The 16,515-nt window shown below is 43.9% G+C and overlaps 1 protein-coding gene across 3 annotated transcripts in view; it reads right to left on the bottom strand.

Annotated features, from left to right (window-relative positions):
* Window positions 1-14,172: 14,172 nt before the first annotated feature.
* The window catches only part of CPNE1 (copine 1), a 146,873-nt gene continuing 144,530 nt past the window's right edge, over window positions 14,173-16,515 (bottom strand). For all 3 annotated transcript variants that reach the window (XM_088480681.1, XM_088480683.1, XM_088480682.1), the window contains exon 17: window positions 14,173-15,674. In XM_088480681.1, coding sequence (XP_088336807.1) covers window positions 15,558-15,674 — 117 coding nt within the window. In that variant the 3' untranslated portion in view covers window positions 14,173-15,557. The remainder of the gene's footprint in view (window positions 15,675-16,515) is intronic.

Below are 16,515 nucleotides of genomic sequence, written 5' to 3' on the forward strand. Positions count from 1 at the left end.
AGACCCATGCCCTTGAGATGTACCCCATCGGGCTTATAAAAGCTTTTTTCCATGAACTGCAACTGGGGGTGCCGGATGACATGCTCTACGAGGCTACTGACAAGCCTGGAAATCACTACATTAACCTTCCGAGGCACCCGATGTAATGCTGCACCACGTTGCGAGCCTTTCCAAAAGCGTCACGGTAAGATCTCTGACCAAACCTCTCCCACCATTCGAAAAGCACTTGCAAGTCATGCCTAATAAAGTGTATTAGTTCAATGCCCTTGCAAGTGCCAAATCATTTCCGCCTAAATGAATGACCACCCAGTCAGGGACCCCAAATCTCACCTCCGCTGCTACACAAAGCATCCAAAAGGCCTTTCCAGCACATTCCCTGAAATCCTAACCAATGTACATCATTACTATCCAACAAATGGGGGGCCTGTAAAACTAAAGGGTGTTTGCTAGCCCATTCATTAAATGTAATAATACCCCATGAACCACACCTGGACATTTCTGCAAAAACAGTTCAATCAAGCCAGAAATGGTAAAACACACAACACAACCTAACCACGGGAGGGTAAACAGGAGTGACCTAGATGAAACAGGTGAAAAGATACCCGGGTGGGTATAAACAGGCACTGAAATGAGTTGTCTTGCTAGCAGCTACTAAAAAAAAAAGGGGAAGTCACTCCCTAGAGTACATATAAAAACACACAAGATGATAAGTAGAATACTAATCCCATTCTACTAGCCCTTGGGGCTAAGGACTAAGCGATCTGAGATACACCATCTTTGCTGCACGCAGACAATTGCTGCTTATTCACCGCATTAATTGAGGACCCACCATTTGAACTATCATATACAAGGGTTCCTCTAGCGGCAATCAGATATACCATAAAGGAGCTCATTGTGCTACATAGGACACCGCATTACTTGAGGACCCACCAATTGGGATATAAGACCATAAGGGTCATCCCTCTAGCGGCAACCAGGAAGAATATTTAACGGACAGTCTCTATTCAATTTAGTAATCTATGGTACCCCACAAGGACCATACATGAAAAAACTATCACAGACTTGAGGTTATGGGTGAGAATTCATGATTTTAATGTTATGTGCATACCCTATTGTGGAATCAGTAGCATTTTTATATGTAATAAATCTTTTTTTGAATTTATTTAACACCACAGTTTATATGTTATATATGCTATTTAATCCTACCAGCGCTACTTACCTTCTTGTGTGTTTTTATATGTGACCCAGATGAAGGTGAAACCCCTAAAATAAAACCTCAATGAGGGCAAAAATTGGAAAGAACTTCACCCCCCACAGCGGCAGAAGGCATAAGACCCCAACAAACTCACATGATGTGAAGCTAACTGTGCAAGTTATCCCCCCTTAAAAAAGTCCTGTAGACTGATGACTCATCGACCCAACGGCTTCATAGTGCCAACGGAAGCACCTGCCGCAGCTGTGAATGTTGCTGCTCCTATCCTGAATGATTGCCATACTGGTCCACTGGCAAACCTTAAGCAATCAAAAATTTATGAAAAAGTGGTAAATTGAAACTTGGACAGCAGTGTCAGGTCGATATGGATAATCCAATGCGCACCACCTGGTGGACAAACATGGTTATAACTCAACTAATTGCACTGGATCAATGATCACAGTATCTGTAACAGAAATCCACCAGTCCTTAGCCAGTTAGTCTGTTTTCGCTCTATGTATTTTTGCACAATATCAACTCCGATTTCACAACTACATTAACAGCAATCCGGATGACCTAGAACACTTATGAACGGCCACCAACTCCCAATCCTAGATGCCCCAAAATAAGGTCGTGAAAAAGCCAAACTAAAAGCTCCTCTTTATAGTCGCCCAAAGCAATCCCCAATACTGCAATGATCAGATCCTTTAAGAGAGTTGTATCGATAGGCCTGTGTGAATCGCCTGGATTGGGGCATTCCTTTGCCCAACTCCTCAGTGCTTTAAATAGTATTAATAATTCGGTTGGATCAACCGAAACATGCAACCAAGAAAAATAAGAAATGCAACACAAGGCTGCCAACATCGCTGCTTTGGAACAGCCCAGCTCATGCCAGCTCCAAACAAACTAACATTCAGTCATGAACTGGCTTATCTCTCTCTTCCCTGGATGCTACTAAACCTTGCCAACCATTCCAAGCCGCCAATTACGTCTTGAGCATACTCGGGACCAAAGACAAACACTAATCTTTCAATACTGGCGTGACGATCTGTCAGACGTGGACAAGACCAGACAAACTAGCAAAAAGTGCCAGCGACCTAAATCTATCCTACTGAAAAAGCATCAGCTATCTTGTTCTCCACTCCCGTGTCTCACCTGAAATTCTATATTCCAACACAAACACAAAAGGGTTAAATGCCTCACAAGATTGGAGCCGATTGCGCCCTTTGATTGCTGGCATACATGACCCCCAGGTTATCGGACCCGAAAACAATTCGCCGATTGCTAAGCTTCCTAGCCCAAAGTGAAACCACCAAGCACCACAATTGGAAAGCGCTCCAAAAGAAGCATGTTCGCGGTTAATCTCTGGACCCTCCAAGAATCTGGCCAGGATTCTGCACACCATTCTCCCTCGAAAAATAGTCAGAACCCCAGTGAACTAAAGGCATATGTAATTAAGAAGCTCTGAATTAGCCATCAATGCTGGCAGCCATATCCGGTGCTTGCTCCAAACATCATCATCCATCAGAATTCTGGAGCCAAGATTCTGACTGCTGTCGTGATTCCGGCGCTGGCATTCTGACAGCCAGGATGCCAACTACATCCCACCCATGAATATATTCCTGTAGAAATAACACTGATTTGCTGACAACACTCTAACTAAATTTTGGAGAAAGCCACATACCCACATCCTATTGTTCCAGAGAAATTATGAAATTAGTGGACCTGTGTGCAAGACAAATGCTTGGGCTTCCTAGATCCACATCTGGTGCTAAAGGTTCAAATACAACATGACAAAGTTACAACCAGAGAGACTGCTTTTTATCAATTCTCTGAGTGGGTTGCGGTCAGGATACCGGCGGGCACTATCCCGCCCGCCACATCCTGACATGGGACTAAAAATAGGCGTTTACCGAACGAAGGTAAGCCGGGTGTCTTAGCACATAGCCATACAAAGGGGGGTTGGGTTTAGGGACCCCCAGGAGGACTTAGGGTTAGGAACCCCCTCTGGAGGGTTAGGTTTAGGGTGCGGGGAGGGGGGGGGGTTAGGTTTAGGCACTAACAGGGGGGAGGTTAGGGTTAGGCACCATTAAGGGAGGGTTAGGGTTGGGGAGGTTACCTGCTGCAGCCGGGATTCCGACCAGTCGGGCTGCCGCTGTCGGTATTTGATCTGGCGGCTAAATAGCCACCGGTATTACATACAGTTTCCCTCGGAGTCATGGTAGTTCTGCATAACCTGCTTTATTCCTTTGGTTACAGGAACTTTTACTATATTGGATCCCCTTCACCTGCAAAATATATATTCCGATTATATAACCTAGGTTGTTCTGTACTGACAGATGCCTCTATTACAGGGGTTCTCTACCTTAAAGTTTTCCTGACAGTTTAATATTTTGAGGATTTGTTTCTGTGGCAACAGATGGAATAAAGACTGACCCAGCAACTCACTGTGCATGATTAAAGAAATCCAAAATGCATGATGGGTTGGTGGTACTTGAGCAGCCCTGCTCTATTAGATTTCCAAAGTTCCCTCATACAACCAGGGACCAATTCAGAATTAAATGCAATGAGGTCACAATTGCACTCACATGGCACACACAAACTAAATTCCAGACATTTGCCTGTATGCTGAGTTGCATCTGACTGCACCACCCTATTCATATGCTTGATTTCATAGCCATCATCAGTGCACCCATGCACCAACCCTGTCCTCAGTGCAATAGTTCAAAATTAAAACAAATTGATCTCTGCATACGCACAACTCCGTGTAGCCTGACATGCACGTGCTAAACTTAGCTTCTGTTAATCCCATCAGCTACAAGTGGAGAGGTCACTGAGATGTGTACACTCCGCTATGGAGCATGTGCAGTGCTGAAAACCGCAAGATCTCCATGCAAGATGGACTTGCATGGAACTCTGCATTAGCTCCCTCCTATGGCTAGTATGTAATTATACTGGAAATATAGATTAATTGCAAGTCACCAAAACTGTATTAAGATGTATTGCTTAAAACTTTACTAACACAATGTACTGCAAGATGCCTTCAAGTCACATGTACTGGATACTTGTTGAGGTCATCACATTTATATATGCAGATACCATTGGTATGGTGATTAACTTATCCATACAGCTCATTATAACTGCAATGTACCTGGCCATGGGCTTTGTCACCCAATTGAAACAAGAGGGGAATCAACATGTTTATGTCTGTGTTATTTACCACCCGGGACCACCTGCCTCCCACCAGGAATCTACAGCACACCTAAAGCATGCATTTTAGTTCAGTCGGGCAGCAACCTAAGATTGTTCCAGACTCTCCGTCCTATGATAATCTCGTTATTAGCAATAAGTTCAATATTCAAGAGGAAAGACGACAGCTGCTTCAAGGATTCCATACAGAGAGAATTTCACCATGAATGACACAAGCTTTGCATCAACATTGTTTAAAGTTTAACAATCACAACTTCCTGACTCTGAACAAGTCAGTCCACAGCAAAATGTGTCAGACATATTATGGTACCCCTGTAGTGCTCAAGCAGGGCTCCCAGTCACCGATCTTGATCTTTTCCATTTCAAGTAAACCATAAGAGGTATCTCCACTTTCTTCTTTCTGTGCCCTCTTATCAGTTGAGCGCATTTCCATGCTGACACTGCAGTGTTTTTAACAGAAAGCAGAAGTACACTGTGCTCTGGGACCTGTACTGGATACTCTCACTGTCTGTCCACTGTCCCAGTGACATGTGGTTTAAAGCAGATTTCTGGTATATCTGGTAGATGAGCCATCTCTAACTTCCTTTCCACATTGTACAAAACATGTCACATTGTTACTGTAAGTGGTGTACTTTGCAATATCATTGTTTTTGTATTTACACATCTAATAGTTAAATTAGACCAAAATGATACTCCACCCCTAGCCAAAGGCCTTTAGTTTTGTTAACAAGCCTCAAGAAAGGAGAAGGAAGAGCAATCGTATACCAGAAACACTTACACAAGAAGAGGGAATCTGTGACCAAAAGAATAAAAAATACCCATGCAGCCAGGTGCATCAGGGTGGGTGCCCTGTGGACCTCGAAGAAAAAGGAGTTATCAAGGTAAGTCTACCATAACTCTAATTTACATCTTCAGGGTCCACAGGGATCCACAGCGATACCATGGGGATGTTCTAAAGCAGTACCCCTAGGGTAGGGGCATTCCTGAGCAGAAAGGAGAACTCTTCACCCAAAGGAAGCATCCTGAGAGGTTCTATGCTTTTGCTCCTTTTGCCTAAGAAAAGTATTGACAGAAGACCAAGTGGCTACCTTACACAACTGTTCAGCAGAGGCACCAAGACTAAATGCCCACGATGGCCCTACAGACAGAGTAGAATGTGCTGTCACCATGTTTGGGACAGAGATCAGCCTGTGTGTACACCTGAGAAATAGTCATGGGTAACCATCTCACCAGAGTCTGCTTGTTAGCTGGCCATCCTCGTTTGTGAAAACCATATAAAACAAAAAGAGCATCTGATTTTGTAACAGATTTTGTACGCTCCACATAGATATGGAGAGCACAAACTAAATCTAAGGAGGATTCACCCATAGAAAGATCTGGAGCCTGAAAAGCTGGAACTACAATTTCTTCATTTACATGAAAACGGGACACTACCTTAGGAAGGTAACCCTCCCTTGTATGAAGAACCACTCTATCCTGGTGAAAAATAAGAAGTGGTGAGTGACAAAAGAGCACTGTTAAATCAGAGACTCTGCGTGCAGAAGCGTTAGCGAGGAGAAAAGGGTCTTCACTGTCAACCATTTTAATTCTAAAGAGTCTAAAGGTTCAAATGGGGGAGCTTGTAGCTCCTTAAGAACCAAAGACAGATCCCACGGTGCTACAAAAGGAGGCTGAACTCGCAGAACTCCTTGAAAAAAAATATAAATAAATTGCCTCGTTACCAGATGTTAGAATCTTCCTCTCGAACCAGACTGCTAGTACAGAAATCTGCACTCTCAAAGTGGCCAGGCATAGACCCTGGTCAAAACCTGCCTGGAGAAAAGCCAGTACCCTGGAAATCCTAAACACTTTAGGATTATATTTTCTGTGGGAGCACTATTGACCAAAGGAATGCCAAACTGTGTAATAGATGCAGGCAGAGGCAGGTTTCCTTGCCCTAAGCATAGTCTGAATTAGAGAACTGGAAAAACCCTGTGCTCTTAAGAAGAAAGATTCAAGAACCACTCAGGCAAAGCCAGACAAGGTAAGTCCGGATGCCGGCAGGGACTCTGTGTTAGCAGAGCCTGCCATAGAGGAAGAGGATAAGGACTGTCTATGGATAAATTCTCAATGTCGGTGAACCAATGACGTCTGGGCCAAGCCGGAGCCACTAGTATTACTGTTCCGCCTTCCTGCTTGAAATTCCTGAGAACTCGGAGGAAAGAGATATGCCAGCTTCAAGTCCCATCTTACTGCCAGTGCGTCCACAAAGGCTGCTGATGGGTCTCTGGACCCATACCTGGGGACCTTGTGGTTGTGACATGAGGACATGAGATCTATTTCTGGTAGACCCCATTTGTTTACCAGGAGCTGAAACACCCGAATGGAGAGACCACTCTCCGGCGTGCATGTCCTGGCGACTTAGGAAGTCTGCTTCCCAACTGAGTACTCCCGGTATGAATATTGAAGAGATGGCCGGAAGATTATGTTCTGCCCAAATCAGAACCTGTCACTTATTTCATGGCTTTATAACTTCTTGTGCCCCCCTGAAGGTTGAGATAGGCCACTGTAGTCGTATTGTCGGACTGGATCTGGGCCAGTTTGCCCTGGAGCAGGTCCTGTGCCATCATAAGTGTTTTGTATACTGCTCGCAGTTCCAGAATGTTTAATGGCAGATGACTTTCCTGATTTGTCCATCTTCCCTGAAAGGTGTGATGACATGTCACTGCCCCCCATCCGCAAAGACTGGCGTCCGTGGTGAGAAACACCCAATTTAGAATCCAAAATGGGCCCCCTTTGTTTAGATGGTCCTTTTTCAGCCACCACAGGAGGGAGTGATGAACCTTTGAAGTGAGAAGGATCCTCTGGGAACTTATTAGATTGATTCTCTCCAAATGGAACGGACAGTGTAATCTTTGCAAAGGCCTGGAATGGAACGGAGCGTACCTCACCATGTCGAAGGTGGATACCATTGATCCCTGGACCTGCATCGCTAACAGAATGGACACCCTTCACTTGTGTATTCGCAATGTTAGGTCTGCAATCTTGTCCTCTGGCAGAAACACCCTTTGTGCACAAGAATCTACAAGAGCTCCCAGATGCACCATCTGCTGTGTTGGAGAAAGCGATTATTTTTTCCAATTGATGATCCAGATGTGTTTTTGTAGGCAGGCTATGGTCAGTTGAAGATGGTTTTGTAAAACAATCGGAGTCTGTGCCAATATCAGAAGGTTGCCCAGATTTGGTAGTATTCCGACTCCCTAACACCTGAGAATACCCGGAGAGCAGTAGATAGGCCAAAGGGTGGAGCCTGAAATTGGTAATGTTGCTGAAGGACAGCAAACTGGAAAAATTGTTGGTGGCATGGCATGATAGGAGCATGCAGATATGCATCCTGAATGTCCAGGGAAACCATATAATCCCCAGGCTCCATTGCAAAAATAAATCGACCAGAGTTTCCATACATGGATTTAGATAGATTTAGAATAGGGCAACGAGCTCCATTCAATTTCTGGAATAACAACCTCTTTCTTGTTGCGACAGAGGAATTGTGATTATTACCCCCTGCCTGCAGCAGGGAGTGGATGGCTTCCTGAAGGGCCAAGGCCTTGACCGCATCTGTGCAAAAAAAAACTTCTCGGGAGGATGCCTCCTAAAAGTGAGAGCATACCCGAGAGACCACTTTTTGGACCCAGGCATCTGTTGTCAGATGCCAGTAATCCGCAAACTGAAGTCGGCCTCCCACCCTGGGATCCCCCTTGAGGAGGCCCACCCCATCAGCCAAGGGTTTATCGTCCAGTTTAGAAGCTGGATGTCTTGCCAGCCCAGACCTCTTCGTTTGTCACCTTGTTGTCTTGCGAAACTAGACGGCTTAGAGGAAGACTGTTCCCTTGCTCGTCTCAGGGGACCTAAAAGAAACCTGCCTAGACTTTATTGTAGCCATAGATGGCAGACCTGATGACTTTGAAGCCACTAGAGTAGCTATTGTTTTATCTAACTCTGCTCCAAAAACTACCTTTCCATAGAAAAGAAAAAAAAAAAAAAAAAAAAGAAAGACTTCCAGAGCCTTCTTTGAACCTGAATCACCTTTCCAGGATCTTAACCAGAGAGCTCTGCGTGCCACTATTGAAGCTGCTGATGCCACTTCCCGTATGTGGGAGATATACATCATCTGTTCTCTGGTAGCATCTGGTAGAGATTCTTCCAATGCTCCCATCCATTCTTCAATAGCTTTGGCTACCCAGGCTCCAGCCATAGCTGGACGAGTAACAGCTCCAGATGATGAAAATATTGCCTTAAGACAGGTTTCAATATTTCTATCTGTGGAATCCTTCAGAGAAGATGCTGATGAATAGGCAATGAGGCATTTCTGATTAAATGCGTCACATGAGCATCCACCATAGGGGGTACCTCCCACTTAGTACATACAGAAGCTGGGAAATACAACGATGTTATTCTTTTATTCACATAAAACAGTTGGTCAGGGATACCCCCATGCATCTTCCATAAGCTCAGGGAGCTGTTCCGATATAAGAAACTCCATTTTGGCCACATTCCGGTGGTGTTTAAACACTGGAGCCTTCTTACTAGGAGCTGGTTCATCATCCTGAATATCTAGGATTGATTTAACCACCCTCACGAAAGGAGGAATATCCTCCGAACTAGACCAGGAGAGGAACCCTGCGCATCATCTGATTCCTCTGATGATGCGTCTGAAACCATATGTTGGGCAGACTTATAAATAAAAATAAGGAAGGTTGCATAGGATGTGCAAACATGGCATGCTGTGGACACCCCATCAAAGGAGGCAGTGTGAGCAGCCATATGATATGATCCACAAACTTCATTACCTGGGACAAAGAGGATCCCCAAGATGGCTCGACCAGGGACAAGTAAACTGGACTGGTGAAGTGGCTTTTTATAACAGACAACACACAAACCATCCTTTACGCCCTGAGGGGACACACAGGCCATACAAGATTTACATGAAACCAGCACAGGGACCTCCACCTCCTGTTTACCTTTATCTTTTGACATGTTCAAAATAAAGGCAATAAATGCAATGTTATGTGACAGCCTTCAAAATTACTTAGTGAATGAGAAAACCTCCACCCCACAGGCATGGAGAGAAAAAGTGACTGCTAGCTGCTGTATTGAATTTTATTTCTGTCTGTCAATTTTAGCTGTCACATACAATGCATATTTAATATAATTACAATAGAGCACTATATTCCATTAACCAATGGAGAGGTATACAGGGAGATTGACAAACCGTCCTGAGCCCAACAGCTACAGCAGTGCACAGATAGTGGACTGTGAGTGTCTCACATACACGTGGAGGGTAGGCAGAGCAACCCAGACCCACGAAAACCTTTGCTGGTTCTGCATCTGAGTCGGGGGAGGAGCTGCTGGGGGAGCGCCTACCTCCCCTAAGCTGCTTCAACTGGCCAGGTACGCTGACTTCATGGCAGCGGATGAGTCTGCTGCCAATCCCCCGGCGTCAGACGATAAGGCCCCGGGGCGGTCTGGTGAGGACGTGAACGCGCCTGGGCCCGACTGCAACGGCTTCCGGTGAGTCTATGGAAGCAAGGACTAACGCGTGAGATTTCTCGTAAGCAAGTATTCGCCTTACCCGACATCTCCGTGCGTCCGGTTGCAGTCCAGGTCCTAGCAGAGCTGATAGCATGCTCAGCCGAGACCTGGCGGAATCATCGACCCCGTTACTGGTGTTGTGGCCCGGCGGAGGTAGATGGAGTCGCAATATAGGAGTCTTGATTCAGACGCTTTGTACTGCCAACCCAAAAACAAAAGCTTATGCCTGAGCTGTCCCGTTACAAAGTTGTGTGGTAATCCTGCCGCACCAAACGAACAACTGAAGGCCTGTGGCTGGGGGTGAGGTATATATGGAGGGGTGGAATGCCGACCGCCGGCTTCCAGACAATTTAATCCCGACGAGGATCGAATGACAGGCATCTAAATCTAGACGCCTGTCATTTTACCAATGCTGGGAGACCGTCGCCTGGCATCCCGATCAAGCTGTGGGGAAGGGGAGGGTTAGGTTTAGGGCTCCCGGGGGGGGAGGGGGGGGATTTAGGGTTAGGCACCCTCCAGGAGGTTAGGGTTAGGCACCACCCCCGGGGGACTTAGGTTTAGGTGGTGGGGAAGGGGGGTTAGGGTTAGGCACAGGGTAGGGGGGTGGGAGGTTAGGGTTAGGCACTCTAAAGGAGGGTTAGGGGGAAAAGTAGGTTAGTTTATACTTACCTAGGGACGATCGGGATTTCCTCCTCTGTCGGCCAGCCGCTGTCGGGATTTGAACCATATGGAGGACCTGAGGCATCCTGGGAGCTGAAAGCTTTAACTGTTTGGTGTCTAGATCTCTACAACCACATTATCCCTTGGTATCCCCATGGTCCCTAAAGAAATGTATTTGTTAATTCAATGCCAGTGTGTCAGGACAGGGGTGTCTCTTGACACAGTGGGACTGGGTAAAAGATAAGCTGGGTACAGACTGTGCCAATGGCTGCACCAAGGGGTGGTTCCACGGTCACAGAGTCAGATCAGGTTAGTTATAAAGACCTACAGATCAGTCGCTCGATTTGTGTTCCTTGACATCACAACTGTCATGCCCAGTGGAGCTGTCAATCACCGGCGATCCCTGCAGTAAATGTATGGGTGGACGGTTGACCCACCGTACACACCAACAGTTGCAGAGATATATCTGCAGAGAGTTGGGTACTTGAAGCCGGCAACCCGACAGGTTAGGATACAGACACTTGTCGGTCGGTATCCTAATCAACCCCCTCTCCTAACCCTTCCCAGTGCCCAACCCTAACCTCCACCTCCCCGCACCCTAACCCAAGAACTTACCTTCGGGATGCTGGCGCCAAAATTCTGACAGGTGTTGGGATTCCGGCTCCAGCATTCTGACCGCCGGAATCTCCTGCATCAGAATTATAATTGCATCCCTATGCAGATATATTTGGCCATCTGCTGTGCTACAGAGCAGATGCAATATGTCTGAACGTCGTCGTTCAGACATGTCGGGTTTACACACCCGCCAAAGTGCTCGTGATATATCACCTAGTGTGCACCCAGCTTAAGGCATGGAATTGAAATTTCATCACAACTGTAAATAACCAAACACACTTATTCAAGATTAAACCCCCAAATGTTGTGTCAATAAAAACTAGGATGTGTTCAGTGAGTCAGTTCAAAGTGTATACACAGTAATCTACTGTATATGCAATGCAAGGTAACAAAATGAAACATTAGGATGGAATCCACCTACTGCTTACTAAAGTTACACCATAACAGATATTTGAAAACATTTTAATGGTGCATACACACGGTCAGATTTTTCCTTCAGATCTGAACCATAACTATTTAAAAATCGTTCATATCTGAAGGAAAATCTGACATATCTGACATGCCTGAACGATGATGAACGATGCACGTTCCAGTTTGTCAGATAACGATATCTGACATCTGATGTGTTAGCAGTCAGACTTGGGACGATTCCATTCATTTGGTCAAATCGTTCATCTGATAAATCTGACAAATCTGACCGTGTATGCGCTCCATAAGAGGTAAAAGATAGAATTAAATCTATATAATAAGCAAGAAAGTATGTGCGCGTCTGTTTGTCTTTTATGCACGACCAAAGTTTTGTACCTAGCTCCACCAAGTTTGGCATGGTGGTGTAGTTTCACCAGGATTCCACGTTTGCATAGGTTTGAAGTTACTCAGGGCCACCTGTCACACAAACCCATAAAACCGAGACTCTTAAATTACACAGGCCCAGGGGTTGGCTTCATACACACACTGTCACACTCTGGCAGGCTCATACATTCAGACTGTGGCAGACAGCATAATGAATCCACAATCTTTGATCCTCGTAAACTTAAGCGGTGCATCTACTATACAATTTTCTGTCAGATATCTGTCCAATCTGGCTGGTTGGAATGAAAACCTGGTAATGTATGGGAGCAAATGACAAACGTCCATTTGCTCACAAACACTGGAAAATAGCCAAAAATGGTTGTTCAGACAAATTGGTTAAACTTAAAACACACAAATGTAACCAATTTTAACAATTTTTTTGTACTTTTTTCAGTGTTTAAAACCATTTGATCGACTGTCATTTGCTCCCATACATTACCATGTTTTCATTCCAACCAGCCAGATTGGACAGATATCTGACAGAAAATTGTATAGTGGATGCCCAGCTTTAGCATATTATAAACAGCAAGGGAGATTGATAGCAGTCACACAGTGCCACAGCCCCCTTCTCCAATTTCGGCATTTTCCCCCTGATGGTAGTCCTGCTAGACATGGTCTTCAATGTTGGTCTGCATAGTGATTTCATGGGGTAATTCAGCTGCAGACGCAGTGACAGGAATCTCGTACATTGACGATTATTGGGAATCTGTGCATGCGCCTGAACCGTACTGTGCAAGTGCAGTACTGGTCTGCGATCCTGCACGCAGTCCGGCAGCAGACTGTCCGTGATTGACGCAGTCCGCCACTGGTTGGGTTTGATAGTGGAGGCGCCAGGATCCCCATCGGCTGAAGTAGCTTTCCTGGCCTCTTTTACTCATCTGCGGTGGCTGGCTTGTATGACCCCGTGGTCAATCAGCTGGGCTAAAGGAAATGCAGATGATCCGATGTTGCATATCTGGCCACAGCTGGATCACCCACTCTATTCTGCAGTGATTTCTGAAACAAGTGATTTTGAAAGCTATACTAATTTCTGTTCTGTAAGTCAGTCTGCTCCCGATATACCCCATTCTAAACGGTATGAGTATACGCCTGCCTGCACTGTCATTTACTCTTAATTTGTATAGTTATCCAGGTTATAGGTGAGGACAATGTAAAACAATGAGGGCTGCAGGTGTATTTCAAGGTCCAGTCTTCAACCAGGGCAATGCTGGGTACCCCAACCAGTAATCTATATAAGCGAGAAAGGGGTCTATTTACTAAGCCTTGAATGGAGATAAAGTGAACGGAGATAAACCAACCAATCAGCTCCTATCTGTCATTTTTCAAACACAGCCTGTGACATTGCAGTTAGGAGCTGGTTGGTTGGGACCCCAGTGTGTGTGTGTGTGTCCCTTATGCATAGCCAGAATTTTGGACCTAGCTTCACCAAATTTGGCAAGGTGGTGTAGTTTGACCAGGATTAGTTTTGTTTGAAGCATGCATTGCAGGTCCGGGCGATGTCGCGGACGCCGCACTGGAGCGCACATAGTCAGCGACATAGGAAGTTCACACTTCCTGATATGGACGATATGTCGTCTGATACGCCTATCATCTACTGTGTACCTGACTCCGCACTGCACCTGCATCGACAGTTACTAATTTCTTCCAAGCACATTTTCATATGCCATGCTCTCCTCTGTTGGTCTGCAGTGTAAAAAATTAAAGTTGCAAAAGGTTGCAAGGCTTCAAACCAGGCAAAGACGGGTTTCCAAGCTAGTAAGTTATAAAGAGACTGTACGTTTATGCATTAGCAGACACGTAAGCACTTTAGTAGAGGAAAATAAACATATAGTAGAACTTAATAGATTTACAAAGAGCAAAAAACATTAAAACATGTGAACCCCAGGATGATGCTATTCTATATTAATCAATGGATAAAGTCATCCAATCAGATCTATTCCACTGTTGGAACAAAAAGGAAGGGGTGTGTTGGATTGGGTTTAACATGGATTTGAGATGTATGAATGAGTTCATCCTACTGTTCAGCATTTTCTTTATATTGTCTAGATAAAAAACTACTAAAGGACCAATAATAAATGTTTGTATGCATTTTATTCCTGAATTCCTATGAAAAACAAATATAGGTTACAAAATAAAGCCAAACAATACAGCATACTTGATTATAATGGCCTGTTTAATCAATCACTGTCACCTCTCCCCCAGACGAAGTAGTTTAAAACAATTACAGTATTTTTATGCAACTAGTTTGCCGTAAATGTTCTACATGCAATATGATGTATCAGTAGCTGCATAAAGCAAAGCAAGGCAAAAAAAAATAAAAAATGACATTGATCCCCGAAAAAAGCTGTAACATAAGCAACTTAATCTCTAGGCACTGCAGAAAGTAGGGCACTTTTGGCAAAAACTGAGATTTGGCAACACACCCCCTTCCCCATACACAGTGTGCGCCAAGTAAACACCAACATGGGTCATTAATATATTTTAGCGTTGCAGGTTACAGCAAATTGGAAATGGAACATATTCAAAATTCATTTTCACAGCAAATAAAGGCACCATGTACCCCCAAAAGTAGAAAAAGTGCAGCAAGATTTGGCATCAATTAACCTACTGAAGGTTGCAAGCAGAAAAGGCACTTCTTAAAAAGTCCATGCATAACAAAGAAAGAAATCTTAATGCATGGCATGCTAGCACTATAGTAGAACTAAGTGTCATCATGCCCCATTATTTAAAACACATCAGGTATTTGGTATAAGGTGGTACAAGCCAAGTCCTCTGATGCTTATGGATAAACAGGATGTTTAATACATTTTTTTCCTGCAGACATGTGCATAAGAGAAAAGTCACTAAGAATTCCATTAACTTGTAAATATATATGAAACTAGCATTACAATTCATCTATGAACAATTCTGTCATACCCATCTGGAAGGGATTTTGTAGTGAGGCAAGTGGTCATCAGGCCTGTTCAGTGGAAAAAGACTTTTCAGACTAATGAATCAGTGTAACAAATATTTGGTCTTAGATAAGGGCAATAGAACAGCCTTACTGGAAGGGGAATTATATATAAATGGCCTGTTAATTATGATGACCTGTTTGACGCTGCAATAACGGATACACGAAATGTGCAGTATTCTATAGCTGTTGCCACTGCACTGTAGTCAGTCATTTTAGATATTAGCCAACACTTGAAATTATGGTTACAATATACAACCCAAAATGGAAAAAAAAAAAAAAAAATAGAAAAAGAAAGGAGAAAAGAAAAGGAAGATCTGTACAGCTTCAGCATTACTGCTGGTTACTAGGAATGTCCACTGAGAGAAACCTTTTATACCGCTTCACACAGAAAAAGGTAAGTGCCAGAACACCAAATAACAAAAAATGTCTATAAAAAGTGTAATATTCTATGTATTAGATTCGCCTGGTTGTAGCAGCAACTAATCCATGGAGTTGGCTAATTTCCTATGCAGTCTTCTGCTGTGGAGGATTCACAGGAAGCAATCCCAACAATTTGAAGTAAGAGACTAGCTGTTTAGGAATCTCGGCAAGAACAGCCTGGGTGAGGGCTTCTCGTGGGGCCTGCAGAGTACAGGAAACATGGCAAAGTTAATCAACCACACAATTACTAACAAATGTGTAATATATCAAAGACCAACTGGCTAATCTAATCTATTTCATTTAGTAATGGATTATTCTCTGGATACATTTTTCATATGCTTCTAATTTTCTTCATTTCAGAATACTATTCAGGGATATGATTATTTTGTAAGCTAACCAACTCACTCTACTTAAATGTTTCAGTCAATGTTTTGAGTCAGCTCCATGAGTCTATGTTGATAGAGATTTTTCCATGTACTTTAAAGGAACTACTCAATTTTAATTTTTAAAACATCCACTTGGTTAGGGGATTAGTGCATCCAGATCCACTATTGTGCGTCTCCATAACGCAGAACCACACACAGCATGAATATAAAACAAAGTTCCCCTTTGTAAGTGAATTTAAATAAGTGTTTCAGTTGAAGGCGTTCAAAAGATAAATATGAACTCTTCATTTAAGATGATCTACCTTCACATGCCATTAGATTATAGTATTATATCTACCCTCTACAGCAGGGGTAGCCAACCCTGCTCCTCAAGAGCTACCAAGAGTCAGTATTCTGAGACTAAGTATCCTTCCGTCTTAACCACTATTAATAAAAATCAGATGCCCAAATAGCCCATATTTGTGACTGGCAAAAGATAGGATTGATAAATAGGACGACAGATTAATGAGCCATATTTTAAACATGGCCAGAAGTTTAGTGACCAGCCATTGCAAATGGCAGCCATGCTGAAAATCTCAGCATATTTAAACAATAATTCCAATAAATGCAAAACGACATGACGTATTTGGTTTGTTATACTGGGATTACAACGCTCG

This window comes from Taudactylus pleione, unplaced genomic scaffold (assembly GCF_031769625.1).
Source record: "Taudactylus pleione unplaced genomic scaffold, aTauple2 ptg000256l, whole genome shotgun sequence".
In the NCBI taxonomy this organism is placed as follows: domain Eukaryota; kingdom Metazoa; phylum Chordata; class Amphibia; order Anura; family Myobatrachidae; genus Taudactylus; species Taudactylus pleione.